Source organism: Bombina bombina, chromosome 4 (assembly GCF_027579735.1).
Source record: "Bombina bombina isolate aBomBom1 chromosome 4, aBomBom1.pri, whole genome shotgun sequence".
NCBI classification, from domain to species: domain Eukaryota; kingdom Metazoa; phylum Chordata; class Amphibia; order Anura; family Bombinatoridae; genus Bombina; species Bombina bombina.
In genome coordinates, this window is record NC_069502.1 from 536,233,619 (window position 1) to 536,252,329 (window position 18,711).

At 44.2% G+C, this 18,711-nt stretch overlaps 1 protein-coding gene across 1 annotated transcript in view; it reads right to left on the reverse strand.

Moving 5' to 3' along the window:
• PHIP (pleckstrin homology domain interacting protein) overlaps positions 1-18,711 on the reverse strand; it is a gene marked incomplete in the record, with an annotated part of 1,163,892 nt that overhangs the window by 699,234 nt on the left and 445,947 nt on the right. Inside the window, 2 exon segments of the mRNA XM_053710468.1 lie at positions 342-442; positions 714-784. Coding sequence (XP_053566443.1) covers positions 342-442; positions 714-784 — 172 coding nt within the window.

The following is an 18,711-nucleotide window of genomic DNA, read 5'->3' on the forward strand; positions in this document are numbered from 1 at the left end:
AAGTCCCAATAGACCGAAATGTAAAGGCACTTTACAGTGCGTTTTTTTTTCCCTAACAACCCACACCTGTTTACTTTAACCCCAAGTAACTGCTTTGAGCAGTTATTGTTTCATTAAATAAAGATATTTTTTTTTATTTAAGAACACTGTAGCATTAACCAGCCACTTGTAATGGCAGGTTATTTATTGTGCGAATTTTCACGTTTACAGGTTAGCAATAAATTAGAGCTCCACTTGTAATCTAGCCCTACTAAAGGCTCAAAAAAAGTGTGTCTACAGCAATCAATCAACAGAAGATTAAAAAAAATGCAGCCAGTTGGTAACTCAAATATTATACTCACAGTATGAAACTCAAGTTCCGAAATCTTTTCCGGCTGACCTGAGCCAAAGTAATAAACCCTAATAATATGATCACTGCTTCCTGTTGCCAGAAACATACCACCTATAATGAATAAAAAAAAGTTTTATCTAATATGGGGGTTACCATTTTAAGACATATTACATTAGTATTAAATAGAAAGGATAAATATCAACAAGCTTTCAAACACTGCAAAATGTTTACAAATGTGCAAGCTTTTTTCATCTGCAGAACAGTTTCATGTGTTTTTTTTTTGTTTTACTTTTTGTTTTTGTTTTTTAAATAGATATTTGTTTCCTCAAAACATGGGAAAAACCATGAGCAATTGATTTGTCCTTTGTATGAGAGTATTTACCAGAGCTGAAGGAGGAGCATATCATCTGAACTCCAGGCCGAGGTCGCTCAGTGTACTTAGTTGGTCGTGGGCTAAATAAATAAAGAAATACAAAATAAATAAATACATATATATATATATATATATATATATATATATATATACACACACAAACACTAATCTAACTATTATGAAAACCCACATATCCCTTCTTGGTAGGCAACAATACACACAAACTTATGATGTATCCCTTTGGATGACAGAAAAAAACAAAATTATGCTTACCTGATAATTTAATTTCCATCTGTGGGAGGAGAGTCCACTGCTTCATTTATTACTTGTGGGAAATAAGAACCTGGTCACCAGGAGGAGGCAAAGACACCACAGCCAAAGGCTTAAATACCTCCCCCACTCCCCTCATCCTGCCAAGGGAACAAGGAACAGTAGGAAAAATATCAGGGTATAAATGGTGCCAGAAGAATAATATTAAAATTTAGGTCCACCCATCGAAACAAACTGGCGGAAGCAGTGGACTCTCCTCCCACAGATGGAAATGAAATTATCAGGTAAGCATAATGTTTTTTTCTGTCATCCAAAGGGATAAATCAGGAGAGCATAATTTATGTTTTCGATCTTAATAATAGGAGAGTCCACTGCTTCATTCATTACTTGTGGGAACAAATACCCAAGCTCTAGAGGACACTGAATGAAAAAAACGAGAGGGTAAAAGGAGGCGGACCCTATACTAAGGGCACCACAGCCTGTAGAACCTTTCTCCCATAAACAGCTTCTGCTGAAGCAAAAACATCAAATTTGTAGAACTTTGTAAAAGTATAAAAGAAGGACCAAGTAGCTGCCTTACAAATCAGCTCCACAGAGGCTTTGTTCTTAAAAGCCCAAGAAGATGCCACAGCTCTAGTTGAGTGAGTCGTAATACTCTGAGGAGACTTATATCCCGCTGTCTCATAGGCCAAACTGATAATGCTCCTCAACCAAAAGGACAGAGAAGTGAAAGAGGCCCACTGCCCCCTACGCTTTCCTGAATACACCACAAATAAAGACAAAGTCTGTCTGAAATCTTTCGTGGCCTGAAGATAAAACTTCAAGGCTTGAACGACATCCAAGTTATGCAGTAACCTTTCCTTAGATGAAGAAAAGTTAGGACACAAAGAAGGAACTACTATCTCTTGATTGATGTTACGATCTGACACCACTTTGGGAAGAAATCCCAACCCAGTGCGAAGCACAGCCTTATCAGCGTGAAAAAACAGGTAAGGGGGTTCCAATTGCAAGGCCGCCAACTTAGAGACTCAGCGAGTCGAGGCAGTAGCCAGAATAGAACCTTCCAGGAAAGAATCTTAATGTCAAGTGCATGCATAGGCTCAAACGGAGCCCTCTGCAACACCTTAAGAACAAATTTAAACTCCAAGGTGGAGCCGAATTTCTAAAGACAGGTCAGATCCTAGATAGAGCCTGAACAAAGGATTGAATATCAGGAAGCTCCGCTAGCTTCTTGTGTAACAGCACTGATAACGTCAAAATCTGCCCCTTTAAGGAACTGGCGGCAAGACCCTTATCCAGACCATCCTGGAGAAAGGCCAGAATCCCGGATACCCTAACTTGTGCCAGGGATATCCATGTTCTTCACACTAGGATAAGTAAGTCATCCACACCTTATGATAGATGCAAAGAGTGACTGGCTTCCTGGCCTGGATGAAAGTATGAATTACTCTCTCTGAAAAACCTCTCTTGGCCAAGACTAGGCATTCAATCTCCACACAGTCAGCCTCAGAGAATCAAGATTTTGGTGTAGAAAGGGACCCTGAACCAGCAGATCTCTGCGACAGGGCAACCTCCATGGAGGAAGCGATGACATCCCCACCAGATCCACAAACCACGTTCTCCGTGGCCACAACGGAGCAATCAGAATGGTCAAAGTTTGCTCCTGTTTGATGCGGACCACAACTCGAGGAAGAAGTGGCAACGGTGGAAAAATGTAAACTAGAGTAAACTCCCAAGGCACCGCTAAGGCATCTATCAGCTCTGCCTGTGGGTCCCTGGACCACGACCCGTATCTGGGTAGCCTAAAGTTGAGTCTGGACGCCATGAAGTCTATCTCCGGCTTCCCCCATCTGTTGCAGATCTCAACAAACACCTCGGGATGGAGAGACCATTCCCCCGGATGAAACAATTGTCTGCTGAGAAAGTCCGCTTCCCAATTGTCCACACCCGGAATGTGGATCGCTGAGAGCGAAGAATTGAGAGTCTCTGCCCATTCAAGAATCCGAGATACTTCATGGCTAGGGAGCTTCTCGGTGCCCCCTGATGGTTTATGTAAGCCACCAAGGTAATGTTGTCTGACTGGATTCTGATGAATCAGGACGACCCCAGGTGGGGCCAAGCCCTCAGAGCGTTAAATATCACCCGAAGTTCCAGAATATTTATGGTTAGAGTCGACTCCTCTCAAGTCCACTTGCCCTGTGCCCTTCTGGCACCCCAAACAGCTCCCTATCCTGACAGACTTGCGTCCATCGTCACAATCTCCCAGGATAGCCTCAAGAAGGATGTCCCCTGGGCCAGCTGTACCGTGCAGATCCACCAAGAGAGGGATTCCCTCACCCAGTTGTCCAGAGAGATCTGTTTGGATAGATCTGAGCGATCGCCGTTCCATTGTCTCAACATGCATAACTGAAGAGGTCTGAGATGGAACCTGGCGAAAGGAATGACATCTGTGCTGGATACCATGAGCCCAATCACCTCCATACACCTGGCCACAGATGGCCTTGAGGAGGTCTGAAGGGCAAGATAGCTGGACGCAATCTTGGAACATCTCTGCTTTGTCAAAAACATCTTCATAGATATGGAATCTATTATCGTGTTGCCGGGCATCGTTTATCTTCCATCCATGGGATCGAAGGAGAAGAAGAGGAGCCCTCAAGTGGTCCTCCGCGAGATTGCAGGACGGAGCCTGAACCAGAATATTGTCCAGATAAGGAGCTGCCGCAATACTTCTGGCTCTCGCTATCGCGAGCAGCACCCCCAGAACCTTCGTAAAGACCCTTTGTGCGGTCGCCAGACCGAATGGTAGGGCCACAAACTTGAAGTGTTGGTCCAGAAATGCGAATCTTAGGAACCTCACATGGTCCTTGTGGATTGGCATGTGAACGTAGGCATCCTTCAAGTCTATTGTCGTCATAAATTGCCCCTCTTGAACTAGGGGCAGGATCGATCTGATCGTCTCCATTTTGAACGATGGGACTGACAGAAACTTGTTTAGGCACTTTAGATTCAGAATTGGGCGGAACGTGCCTTCCTTCTTTGGGACCACAAAAAGGTGTAAATAGTACCCTAGACCTCTTTCGGCTAGAGGTACTGGGACGATTACTCTGAGAGAAAAGAGATCCCTCACGCACTCTAGAAAGGCGTCTCTCTTCTCTGGTCTTGAGGATAGGTTTGACAGGAGGAATCTGCCCCTAGGCAGATGAGACCTGAACCGTATCTTGTAACCCTGGGTGATAACCTCCAGAACCCAAGGATCCTTTATGTCTCTAATCCAGGCCTCTGCGAACAGAGATGGTCTGCCCCCTATGCGATCCAGCCAAGAGTTAGCTGGTTTCCAAGATCTCTTGGACTGCTCGGTCTTCGCAGCAGGCTGCTGGCGTTGAGACTTGTCCGAACGAAAGGTAGAGCTCTTAGGCTTGTTCTTATCCTGCGGAAGGAAAGCACCCTTGCCTCCCGTGACCGTGGATATGATAGAGTCCAGGCCTGGACCAAAAAAAACTTTCCCCTGAAACGGAAGGGATAGTAATCTAGATTTGTAAGTCATATCAGCAGACCACGACTTTAACCACAAAGCCCTACAGGCTAAAACAGAGAAACTGGATGTCTTAGCATTCAGGCAAATAATCTGCATCACAGATAAATGAATTTGCGACCCTTAAGGCCTTCATTTTTTCCTGTATCCACCTCGTGCAGAGCTGACAGTGCATCACACCAATAGGTAGCCGCTCCAGGCACAGCAGCGATCGCCACTGCCGGTTGGAACTTCTTTCTCAACATGGATTCCAACTTTTTATACATGGGCTCTTTGAACTATGAACTATCCTTGAGGGGAATAGCCATGCACATAGCGAGCATGGAAATCGCTCCATTCACCTTAGGAATAGCCCCCCATAGCTCAAGCAGAGAGTCCAGAGGGGAAAAGCTTTATAAAAGAGGTAGGAGAAAAGGACGAATCGAGTTTCTTCCACTCATTCTTAATAATCATAGCCATCTTCACGGGGACTGGGAAGGTCTGAGGCACCACCCTGTCCTCGTAAACCCTATCTAGTTTAGGGATCGAAGGTGCTTCCGGAAGTTTCGGTTTCGGAAACCTCCAATGTAGCAAGCACTTCTTTCAGTAAAAAGGGCAAACTTAAAATCTGTCTCCTCCATAGCCGGAGGTTTAGAAGACGCCGATTTCATCCCAGAGAGAGCGCCCTCCTCCTCGTCGGATAATCTCTCAAAGACATCCAATGGAGTAGATGACCCTTGGGACGGAAAGCTATGTCTTGTCCTTAGCTTGCGATTCGCAGGGCGTGTTAGGGAATGGAAGGCCGCAGAAAAAGCCTCTAGCAACTAGGCAGCGAAATCTGGCGGCCACGAGGCCCCTCCCGCGCGAGGATTAGTAGAGCCTTGGGGAGCTACATGTGTAATTGGAGATGAATGTGGGGAACGCACCTCACTGGAAGGAGAACCCTCAGAGGTGGACGGCTCAGTAGTACGAAATATCTTATTCTTCTTAAATATTGTAATGTTATCAAAGCATGTGGAACACAGTTGAGCAGGCAGTTCAACCTGTACCTCCTCACAGACAGAGGCTTTATATTTAATTAAAGAGGGAGTATCTTCTAACATAGAGTCCTCCATAGCTTGCACCTTTAATACGGACTGAGATAGATTAGCTTTATACACCAATAGCCGGGGCACTCACCACCACCTATGACCCGGACCACAGAGAGACCGTTACGTCTATTGCAAATACCAATCAGGAAAGAGGAAGTTGAAGAGGCCACACCCGGTCACATGGAGTGCCATGCAGGACTCCCCCTGCACTATAGAGAAAGCGTGCCAAAAAAAGCCATGCCGATCTTCACCTGAGTGTTCACACGATGCTAGAGCCTCATCTCCCACATGACATACCATTAACACAATAAAGAATTATGCATAAAATATAAATAATGCTTACCTGATAATTTAATGTCCACCTGTATGGGAAGAGTCCACAGCTGCATTCCTTACTTGTGGGAAATACTAAACCTGGCCACCAGGAGGCAAAAACACCCCAGCCAAAGGCTTAAGTACCTCCCCCACTTCCTCATAACCCCAGTCATTCTGCAGCTGCAGTGAAAAAGGTGCCAACAGAAAAAATTTCCAATTTAGGGGCGCCCATCGGAGAACACGGGCGGGAGCTGTGGACGCTTCCCATACAGATGGAAATTAAATTATCAGGTAACCATAATTTATGTTCTCCATTGTAATATGGGAAGAGTCCACACCTGCATTCCTTACTTGTGGGAAACATATACCCAAGCTAGAGTACACAGAATGCTAACGGGATGGAAAAAAGAGAGGTGGACCCTAATCTGAGGGCACCACAGTCTGCAAAACCCTTCTCCCGAAGGCTGCTTCAGCAGAAGCAAGAATATCAAGCTTGTAACATTTTGGAAAAAGTGTGTAAGGATCAATAGAGGCCTCATTTTTGAAGGCCCACTCTCGCAGATGAGCCGCAATCCTCAGAGGAGGCTTATGTCCCGCCGTTTCTATGCTAAACGGATGACACTCAGACAAAAATATAAGGAAGTCGAAGAGGCCCTTTGACCCCTACGCTTCCCGGAAAAGAGAACAGACAGAGAAAGAGGTTTGTCTAAATTCCTTTGTGGCCCGAAGATAGAACTTCAAGGCACAAACTGAATACAGAAATATACAATATAAACGTTCCTTCAATGAAGGAGGATTAGGACATAAGAAAGGAACCACAATCTCTTGACTGATGTTATGCGAATTGACCTAACCTTAGGAAGAAAACCTTACTTGGTTCGTAGAACAGACTTATCAGCATGAAAAACAAGATAAGGAGGGACTCATTGCAAGGCAGCAATCACAGATACTCTGCACGCAGAAGCAAAAGCCAGTAGAAAGGAACCTTCCAAGAGAACAATTTAATGTCTACTTCATGCACAGGCTCCAACAGAGCCCGTTGCAAATCCTTAAGGACAAGATTTGAACTCCAAGGAGGCGCCTTAGATCTAAACACAGCAGAGCCTTAACAAACCTTATGATAGATGAGACGAGCAACCAGCTTATGAGCTTGAATGAGAGTAAAAAACAGAATTTATGCTTACCTGATAAATTACTTTCTCTTACAGGTGTATTCAGTCCACGGAATCATCCTTACTTGTGGGATATTCTCATTCCCTACAGGAAATGGCAAAGAGAGCACACAGCAAAGCTGTCCATATAGCTCCCCACAGGCTCCGCCCCCCCAGTCATTCGACCGACGGTTAGGAGAAAAAGGAGAACCATAGGGTGCAGTGGTGACTGTAGTTATTGTAAATTAAATTTGAACCTGACTTAAAAATCAGGGCGGGCCGTGGACTGAATACACCTGTAATTTATCAGGTAAGCATAAATTCTGTTTTCTCTTACTTGGTGTATTCAGTCCACGGATTCATCCTTACTTGTGGGATACCAATACCAAAGCAATAGGACACGGATGAAGGGAGGGAACAAGTCAGGCAACCTAAACGGAAGGCACCACTGCTTGCAAATCCTCTCCCCCAAAAATAGCCTCCTTAGAAGCAAAAGTATCGAATTTGTAAAATTTGGCGAATGTATGCAGAGAAGACCAAGTCGCTGCCTTACAAATCTGTTCAACAGAAGCCTCATGCTTGAAAGCCCACGTGGAAGCCACAGCTCTGGTGGAATGAGCTGTAATTCGTTCAGGAGGCTGCTTACCAGCAGTCTTATAAGCCAATCGGATGATGCTTTTCAGCCAGAATGAAAGAGAGGTAGCATTCGCTTTCTGACCTCTCCTCTTGCCAGAATACACAACAAACAGGGATGATGTTTGTCTGAAATCTTTAGTTGCTTTTAAATAGAACTTTAAAGCACGAACCACATCAAGATTCTGTAACAATCGTTCCATCTTAGAAACTGGATTAGGACACAGAGAAGGAACAATGATTTCCTGGTTAATATTTTTATTAGAAACCACCTTTGGAAGGAAACCAGGTTTGGTACGCAAAACAACCTTATCTGCATGGAACACCAGATAGGGTGAATCGCACTGTAAAGCAGATAGTTCTGAAACTCTTCGAGCAGAAGAAATGGCTACTAAAAACAAAACTTTCCAAGATAATAACTTGATATCTATGGAATGCAAAGGTTCAAACGGAACCCCTTGAAGAACTGAAAGAACTAAATTTAGACTCCATGGAGGAGACACAGGTCTATAGACAGGCTTGAGTCTGACTAAGGCCTGAACAAACGCCTGAACGTCTGGTACAGCTGCTAGACGCTTGTGTAACAGAATAGACAAAGCAGATATCTGTCCTTTTAAGGAACTAGCTGACAGACCTTTCTCCAACCCTTCTTGGAGAAAAGACAATATCCTTGAAATCCTAACTTTACTCCATGAGTAACCCTTGGATTCACACCAACAAAGATATTTCCGCCATATCTTGTGGTAAATTTTCCTAGTGACAGGCTTTCTGGCCTGTATCAGAGTATCTATAACTGAATCAGAGAAACCCCGCTTAGCTAGGATTAAGCGTTCAAACGCCAAGCAGTCAGCTGCAGAGAAACAGAATTTATGCTTACCTGATAAATTACTTTCTCCAACGGTGTGTCCAGTCCACGGCGTCATCCTTACTTGTGGGATATTCTCTTACCCAACAGGAAATGGCAAAGAGCCCAGCAAAGCTGGTCACATGATCCCTCCTAGGCTCCGCCTACCCCAGTCATTCGACCGACGTAAAGGAGGAATATGCATAGGAGAAATCATATGATACCGTGGTGACTGTAGTTAGAGAAAATAATTCATCAGACCTGATTAAAAAAACCAGGGCGGGCCGTGGACCGGACACACCGTTGGAGAAAGTAATTTATCAGGTAAGCATAAATTCTGTTTTCTCCAACATAGGTGTGTCCGGTCCACGGCGTCATCCTTACTTGTGGGAACCAATACCAAAGCTTTAGGACACGGATGATGGGAGGGAGCAAATCAGGTCACCTAGATGGAAGGCACCACGGCTTGCAAAACCTTTCTCCCAAAAATAGCCTCAGAAGAAGCAAAAGTATCAAATTTGTAAAATTTGGTAAAAGTGTGCAGTGAAGACCAAGTCGCTGCCTTACATATCTGGTCAACAGAAGCCTCGTTCTTGAAGGCCCATGTGGAAGCCACAGCCCTAGTGGAGTGAGCTGTGATTCTTTCAGGAGGCTGCCGTCCGGCAGTCTCATAAGCCAATCGGATGATGCTTTTAAGCCAAAAAGAGAGAGAGGTAGAAGTTGCTTTTTGACCTCTCCTTTTACCAGAATAAACAACAAACAAAGAAGATGTTTGTCTGAAATCCTTTGTAGCCTCTAAATAGAATTTTAGAGCACGAACTACATCCAAATTGTGTAACAAACGTTCCTTCTTTGAAACTGGATTCGGACACAAAGAAGGCACAACTATCTCCTGGTTAATGTTTTTGTTAGAAACAACTTTCGGAAGAAAACCAGGTTTAGTACGCAAAACCACCTTATCTGCATGGAACACCAGATAAGGAGGAGAACACTGCAGAGCAGATAACTCTGAAACTCTTCTAGCAGAAGAAATTGCAACCAAAAACAAAACTTTCCAAGATAATAACTTAATATCTACGGAATGTAAGGGTTCAAACGGAACCCCTTGAAGAACTGAAAGAACTAAATTGAGACTCCAAGGAGGAGTCAAAGGTTTGTAAACAGGCTTGATTCTAACCAGAGCCTGAACAAAAGCTTGAACATCTGGCACAGCCGCCAGTTTTTTGTGAAGTAAAACAGATAAAGCATAAATCTGTCCCTTCAAAGAACTTGCAGATAATCCTTTCTCCAAACCCTCTTGTAGAAAGGATAGAATCTTAGGAATTTTTATCTTGTTCCATGGGAATCCTTTAGATTCACACCAACAGATATATTTTTTCCATATTTTATGGTAAATTTTCCTAGTTACAGGCTTTCTAGCCTGGACAAGAGTATCAATGACAGAATCTGAAAACCCACGCTTTGATAAAATCAAGCGTTCAATCTCCAAGCAGTCAGTTGGAGTGAAGCCAGATTCGGATGTTCGAATGGACCTTGAACAAGAAGGTCCTGTCTCAAAGGTAGCTTCCATGGTGGAGCCGATGACATATTCACCAGGTCTGCATACCAAGTTCTGCGTGGCCACGCAGGAGCTATCAAGATCACCGAAGCCCTCTCCTGATTGATCCTGGCTACCAGCCTGGGAATGAGAGGAAACGGTGGGAATACATAAGCTAGGTTGAAGGTCCAAGGCGCTATCAGTGCATCTACTAGAGTCGCCTTGGGATCCCTGGATCTGGACCCGTAGCAAGGAACCTTGAAGTTCTGACGAGACGCAATCAGGTCCATGTCTGGAATGCCCCATAATTGAGTTATTTGGGCAAAGATTTCCGGATGGAGTTCCCACTCCCCCGGATGGAAAGTCTGACGACTCAGAAAATCCGCTTCCCAATTTTCCACTCCTGGGATGTGGATTGCAGACAAGTGGCAGGAGTGATTCTCCGCCCATTGAATTATTTTGGTCACTTCCTCCACCGCCAGGGAACTCCTTGTTCCCCCCTGATGGTTGATATAAGCAACAGTCGTCATGTTGTCTGATTGAAACCTTATGAATTTGGCCTTTGCTAGTTGAGGCCAAGCTTTGAGAGCATTGAATATCGCTCGCAGTTCCAGAATGTTTATCGGGAGAAGAGATTCTTCCCGAGACCATAGACCCTGAGCTTTCAGGGGTTCCCAGACCGCGCACCAGCCCACCAGACTGGCGTCGGTCGTGACAATGACCCACTCTGGTCTGCGGAAGCTCATTCCCTGTGACAGGTTGTCCAGGTTCAGCCACCAACGGAGTGAATCTCTGGTTCTTTGATCTACTTGGATCGTCGGAGACAAGTCTGTATAATCCCCATTCCACTGTCTGAGCATGCACAGTTGTAATGGTCTTAGATGAATTCGTGCAAAAGGAACTATGTCCATTGCCGCAACCATCAAACCTATTACTTCCATGCACTGCGCTATGGAAGGAAGAAGAACAGAATGAAGTACTTGACAAGAGCTTAGAAGTTTTGATTTTCTGGCCTCTGTCAGAAAAATCTTCATTTCTAAGGAGTCTATTATTGTTCCCAAGAAGGGAACTCTTGTTGACGGGGACAGAGAACTTTTTTCTATGTTCACTTTCCACCCGTGAGATCTGAGAAAGGCTAGGACAATGTCCGTATGAGCCTTTGCTTTTGACAGAGACGACGCTTGAATCAGTATGTCGTCCAAGTAAGGTACTACTGCAATGCCCCTTGGTCTTAGCACCGCTAGAAGGGACCCTAGTACCTTTGTGAAAATCCTTGGAGCAGTGGCTAATCCGAATGGAAGTGCCACGAACTGGTAATGCTTGTCCAGAAAGGCGAACCTTAGGAACCGATGATGTTCCTTGTGGATAGGAATATGTAGATACGCATCCTTTAAATCCACCGTGGTCATGAATTGACCTTCCTGGATGGTAGGAAGAATTGTTCGAATGGTTTCCATTTTGAACGATGGAACCCTGAGAAATTTGTTTAGAATCTTGAGATCTAAAATTGGTCTGAATGTTCCTTCTTTTTGGGAACTATGAACAGATTGGAGTAAAACCCCATCCCTTGTTCTCCTAATGGAACAGGATGAATCACTCCCATTCTTAACAGGTCTTCTACACAATGTAAGAATGCCTGTCTTTTTATTTGGTTTGAAGACAATTGAGACCTGTGGAACCTCCCCCTTGGGGGTAGTTCCTTGAATTCCAGGAGATAACCTTGAGAAACTATTTCTAGCGCCCAAGGATCCTGAACATCTCTTGCCCAAGCCTGAGCAAAGAGAGAGAGTCTGCCCCCCACCAGATCCGGTCCCGGATCGGGGGCCAACACTTCATGCTGTTTTAGTAGCAGTGGCAGGTTTCTTGGCCTGCTTACCCTTGTTCCAGCCTTGCATCGGTCTCCAGGCTGGTTTGGTTTGAGAACTATTACCCTCTTGCTTAGAGGGTGTAGAATTTGAGGCTGGTCCGTTTCTGCGAAAGGGACGAAAATTTGGCTTATTTTTAGCCTTAAAAGACCTATCCTGAGGAAGGGCGTGGCCCTTTCCCCCAGTGATGTCTGAAATAATCTCTTTCAAGTCAGGGCCAAACAGCGTTTTACCCTTGAAAGGGATGTTAAGCAATTTGTTCTTGGAGGACACATCCGCTGACCAAGACTTTAGCCAAAGCGCTCTGCGCGCCACAATAGCAAAACCTGAATTTTTCGCCGCTAATTTAGCTAATTGCAAAGTGGCGTCTAAGATAAAAGAGTTAGCCAATTTAAGTGCTTGAACTCTGTCCATAACCTCCTCATACAAAGATTCTTTATTGAGCGACTTTTCTAGTTCTTCGAACCAGAAACACGCTGCTGTAGTGACAGGAACAATGCATGAAATTGGTTGTAGAAGGTAACCTTGCTGAACAAACATCTTTTTAAGCAAACCCTCTAATTTTTTATCCATAGGATCTTTGAAAGCACAACTATCTTCTATAGGGATAGTAGTGCGTTTGTTTAGAGTAGAAACCGCCCCCTCGACCTTGGGGACTGTCTGCCATAAGTCCTTTCTGGGGTCGACCATAGGAAATAATTTCTTAAATATAGGGGGAGGAACAAAAGGTATGCCGGGCCTTTCCCATTCCTTATTTACAATGTCCGCCACCCGCTTGGGTATAGGAAAAGCATCGGGGGGCACCGGGACCTCTAGGAACTTGTCCATCTTACATAATTTCTCTGGAATGACCAAATTGTCACAATCATCCAGAGTAGATAACATCTCCTTAAGCAGAGCGCGGAGATGTTCTAATTTAAATTTAAAAGTAATAACATCAGGTTCAGCTTGTTGAGAAATTTTTCCTGAATCTGAAATTTCTCCCTCAGACAAAACCTCCCTCCTGGCCCCTTCAGATTGGTGTGAGGGTATGTCAGAACCATTATCATCAGCGTCCTCATGCTCTTCAGTATCTAAAACAGAGCAATCGCGCTTTCTCTGATAAGTGGGCATTTTGGACAAAATGTTTTTAATAGAATTATCCATTACAGCCGTTAATTGTTGCATAGTAAGAAGGATTGGCGCACTAGATGTACTAGGGGCCTCTTGTGTGGGCAAGACTGGTGTAGACACAGAAGGGGATGATGCAGTACCATGCTTACTCCCCTCGCTTGAGGAATCATCTTGGGCAACATCATTATCAGTGGCATCATTGTCCCTACTTTGTTTGGACACTATGTCACATTCATCACATATATTTAAATGGGGAGGAACCTTGGCTTTCAAACATACAGAACATCGTCTATCTGATGGTTCAGACATGTTAACAGGCATAAACTTGATAACAAAGCACAAAAAACGTTTTAAAATAAAACCGTTACTGTCACTTTAAATTTTAAACTGAACAAACTTTATTACTGAATATGTGAAAAAGTATGAAGGAATTGTTCAATATTCACCAAAATTTCACCACAGTGTCTTAAAGCCTTAAAAGTATAGCACACCAAATTTGAAAGCTTTAACTCTTAAAATAACGGAACCGGAGCCGTTTTTACATTTAACCCCTATACAGTCCCTGGTATCTGCTTTGCTGAGACCCAACCAAGCCCAGAGGGGAATACGATACCAAATGACGCCTTCAATAAGCTTTTTCAGTGGTTCTTAGCTCCTCACACATGCATCTGCATGCCTTGCTTTCCAAAAACAACTGCGCATTAGTGGCGCGAAAATGAGGCTCTCCCTATGACTAGAAAAGGCCCCCAGTGAAAAAGGTGTCCAATACAGTGCCTGCCGTTTTTTTAATACATCCCCAAGATTAAAAGAACTATTTATAGTTATAATCCACTAAATATACTTATAAAGTAATCGTTTTAGCCCAGAAAAATGTCTACCAGTCTTTAAAGCCCTTGTGAAGCCCTTTATTCTTATACTAAACTAAGAAAATGGCTTACCGGTTCCCATAGGGAAAATGACAGCTTCCAGCATTACCAAGTCTTGTTAGAAATGTGTCATACCTCAAGCAGCAAAAGTCTGCCCACTGTTTCCCCCAACTGAAGTTAATTCATCTCAACAGTCCTGTGTGGAAACAGCCATCGATTTTAGTAACGGTTGCTAAAATAATTTTCCTCTTACAAACAGAAATCTTCATCTCTTTTCTGTTTCAGAGTAAATAGTACATACCAGCACTATTTTAAAATAACAAACTCTTGATTGAAGAATAAAAACTACATTTAAACACCAAAAAACTCTTAACCATCTCCGTGGAGATGTTGCCTGTGCAACGGCAAAGAGAATGACTGGGGTAGGCGGAGCCTAGGAGGGATCATGTGACCAGCTTTGCTGGGCTCTTTGCCATTTCCTGTTGGGGAAGAGAATATCCCACAAGTAAGGATGACGCCGTGGACCGGACACACCTATGTTGGAGAAAACTAGATTTGGATGCCTGAAAGGACCTTGGAGTAGAAGATCCTGCCTCGATGGCAGTTTCCATGGTGGGACCGATGACATGCCCACTAGGTCTGCATACCAAGTCCTGGGTGGCCACGCAGGTGCTATCAGAATTACCAAAGCCCTCTCCTGTTTGATTCTGGCTATCAGCCGAGGTAGAAGAGGAAACGGTGGAAAGACATAAGCTAGACTGAATGACCAAGGCGCTATCAATGCATCTATCAATGCCGCCTTGGGAGTCTCTGGCTTTCTGGTCCATTTGATCTCTTTAAATAATAAAAAGGCATACACTTTTTACCAAATCATCAAAAAACATCCGATCTAAATGAAATTTTCACCACATGATCCTCATGCCTTGCAATGATTGCACACAAGTTTTCAAATCGTTTAACCCCTTAATGCCCAAACCGGAGCAAAATGAGTAAAAAAACAGTTTAACCCACTACAGTACTCTGCCACAGTCTTTGCCGTGGCTTTACCTTCCTTTAGGGTTATTTGCAGGAGTAAATGAAGCCTCTCTGAAGTCCTGTACTCTAAAGGCTCTGCACATGAAGCTGCGTGGAGCTGTGTTCCAAACTAACTGCGCAATTGAGGCGCGAAAATGAGGCCTCCTCCTTCTCACTCTAGAGCTATGAGGCCTTTCTGAGTCAAAATAGCTGTCTATTACAATGCCAGGCGTAAAAATACCCCAAAAAGTGTTTGCAAACACTTAAAAACGTTGAATCACATCAGATTACTCTAATAAAGGAATCGATTAGCCCATTAAGTGTCTGTCAGTATTAAGCCCTTAAAAGAAGCCCTCTTTCTATACTGTGTCTGAGAAAATGGCTTACCTCCCTCATGGGATATCTGTCAGTTTTCTAGCACTATCAGGTCTTGTTAGAAAATATGACTGAAACATACCTCAAGCAGAATAAGCCTGCAACTGTTCCCCCCAACTGAAGTTCTCCTGTACTCAACAGTCCTGCGTGGGAACAGCAATGGATTTTAGTTACAACATGCTAAAATCTTTTTCCTCTCAGCAGAATCTTCATCACTTTCTGCTGCAGAGTAAATAGTACAAACCGGCACTATTTTAAAATAACAAACTCTTGATTGAAGAAGTAAAACTACAAATCTAACACCACATACTCTTTACCATCCCTGTGGAAATGCTACTAGTTAGAGCGGCAAAGAGAATGACTGGGGGGGCGGAGCCTGAGGGGAGCTATATGGACAGCTTTGCTGTGTGCTCTCTTTGCCATTTCCTGTAGGGAATGAGAATATCCCACAAGTAAGGATGAATCCGTGGACTGAATACACCAAGTAAGAGAAATAACTCCGTCAGAAAACCCTCTCTTGGCTAGGACTAAGTGTTCGATCTCCACGCAGTCAAGCTCAGAGAATATAGACATTGATGAACAAAGAGACCTTGGTCAGCAGATCCCTGGGACAAGGTAACTTCCACGGAGGAAATTATAACATCCCCACTAGATCCGCGAACCATATCTTTCTCGTCCAAGACGGGGCAGTCAGTATCACTGACGCCTCCTTGACTCAAGCCACTAAACTAGGAAGTAGTGGTAACGGTCGGAAAGGATAAATTGGATTGAACCTCCAAGGCACCGCTATAACGCCATTCTCCCAGATGAAAGGATTGTCTGTTGAGGAAATCCGCTTCTTAGTTGTTCACACCTGGAATGTGGATCGCTGACAGCAAACAAATGTGGGTCTCCCCCACACCAGAATCCGAGATACTTTTCTCAAAACTAGGGAGCTTCTCGTTCTCCCCTGATGGTTGATGTAAGCCACAGAGGATATATTGTTTGACTGGAAGCTGATTAACTGGGACAAACCCAGCAGAGGCCAAGTCTTCAGAGCATTGTATATTGCCTGAAGATCCAAAATGAGATCAGAAGGGAGCTTTACCTCCTGAGACTAGAGGCCCTGTACCTTCCTGGCACCCCAAACGGCTCCCCATCCTGACAGACTCGCAACTATAGTCACAATCACAGAGGATGGTCTTGAGACGGACGTCCCTCAGGACAAGTGATCCAGACAAAACCACCAAGAAAGCGATTCTCCCGATTGGTTGTCCAGAGAAATCTGTTGAGACAGATCCGAATGATCGCCGTTCCACTAGTTCAGCATGCGCAGTTTGCAACAGTCTGAGGTGAAACCTGGCAAAGGAAATGATATCCAAGCTGGACACCATGAAACCAATCACCTCCATATACCGAGTCACAGATGGCCTTAAGGAGATCTGGAGGGCAAGACATGTTGAAGCTAGCTTGCAACGTCTCTGGTCTGTTAGAAATATTCTCATGTATATGGAGACTATTATAGTACCCGAGAATTCTACCCTGGTACGAGAAACAAGAGAACTCTCTCTAGATTATCTGCCATTCATGGGATCGAAGACAGAGGAGATATTCCGAATGGTCCACTCTTAGAAAAATTTCTTTAGCTAGACCAAACAGAAGTGCAATAAACCGGAAGTGCTGGTCCAGGAATGCAAACCTTAGGAACTGGAAGTGGTCCTTGAGGATTGGTACGAGAAGGGAGCATCCTTCAGATCTATTGTGGTCATGAACTACCCCTCTCAAACGAGGGGAAGAATGGACCTTATTGTCTCCATCTTAAATGAGGGGACATTTAAAAACCTGCTTAAGAACTTTAGGTCCAGAATTGGAACGGAAAGTTCACTCCTTCTTAGGGACCATGAAAAGATTTAAATAGTATCCCAAACCTCTCACCGCGATAGGCAGCGGGACAATAACTCCTATTGGACAGATCACGAACACACCCCAGAAAGGCTTCCCTCCTTTCTGGTCAGGAAGACAGGAGGAATCTGCCCTTGGGTGGCTGAGACTTAAAACCTATTGTGTAACCCTGAGCTATGACCTCCAGGACCCATGGATCTTGCACGTCCCTGAACCAAGCGACTGAAAAGAGCGACATACTGCCCCTTACACGATCCAGAAAAGGACCGGGGACTGTCTATTCATGCTGACATAGACTATGTGGGTTTCTTGCTCTGCTTGGAATTATTCCAGGACTGAGCCGGCTTCCAAGAGCTCTTGGTTTGCTCTGGCTTAGTGTAGGGCTGCTGATATGGGCTTTATCAGAACGAAAATCGTCCCTTAGATTAGTTCATATACTATTGCGGTAGGAGCACCCCTGTGACCGTGGAGATAATTTGAGTCCAGGCCTGGACAAGACAAAATCATTCCCTTAAAGGGAGAGAAGAAGTCTAGACTTAGAAGTTATATCTGCAGACTATGACTACAGCCAGAGCCCAACGGGCCTGGACAGAAAAAGCTGAAGCCATAGCATTCAAGCGAATAAACTGCATAATATCAGCACAGATAAAAGAATTAACAACCCTCAAGGCCATAAATCTTTTCTGAGTAACGTCGAGGGGATCCTCCATCCCGATCAAATCCTATAAGGAGTCACACCAGAAGGTAGTTTCTCCAGTTACCAAGGCAACAGCCGCCGCCGGTTGAAACAAAAATCCTGTATGTTGAAACATTTTTCTTAACAGAGTTTCCATCTTTTATCCATGGGCTCTTCAAACAAAGAAGTATCCTCAAGCGGTATAGTAGTACGTTTAGCAAGGGTGAAGATAAAGCCATCCCATTTAGGGACGGAACCTCACAACTCCATTGAGTGTCCAGGACCGGGGACAATTTGTTAAAGGGAGAAGAGGGGGAAAAGGAATCCAATCCTGCCCCATTCATTCCTAATAATATTCGCCATCTAACAGGAGCCGGGAAGGATAAGGTACCACCCTGTCCTCAAACTCTATCCAATTTAGGAATTAAAGGTTCATCAGGCAATTTATTCTCTGGAACCTCTGAATGCGTCAAAAACATCCCTTAGAAGAAAGTGCAAATTCCAAAACTAAAGTTTAGAGGCAGCAAACTCCGAACCAGAATGTTCATACTCTGAAGTCTCAGAAAGAACTTCATCCTCGGATAACCCTCCATTGAATCCAATAAATTATTTGATGTACTCTGGGAAGGAGTGCAATATGTAATCTTTTGCTTGCGCTTAGCAGGGCAAGGTAAAGCAATAAAGCCGCAGACACCACCGTCTGAACTGCGCAGTAACGTCTAGTAAAAAAAAAGGCCCCCTCCAGATGGAGGATCAGCAATGCTATGGGAAAACTGCATATGTAGAGATATAAGAATATAGGGTACACACCTCACTGGACGACAACTCCTCAGAGGTGGACAGCTCCGTGGTATCAAATATGTTC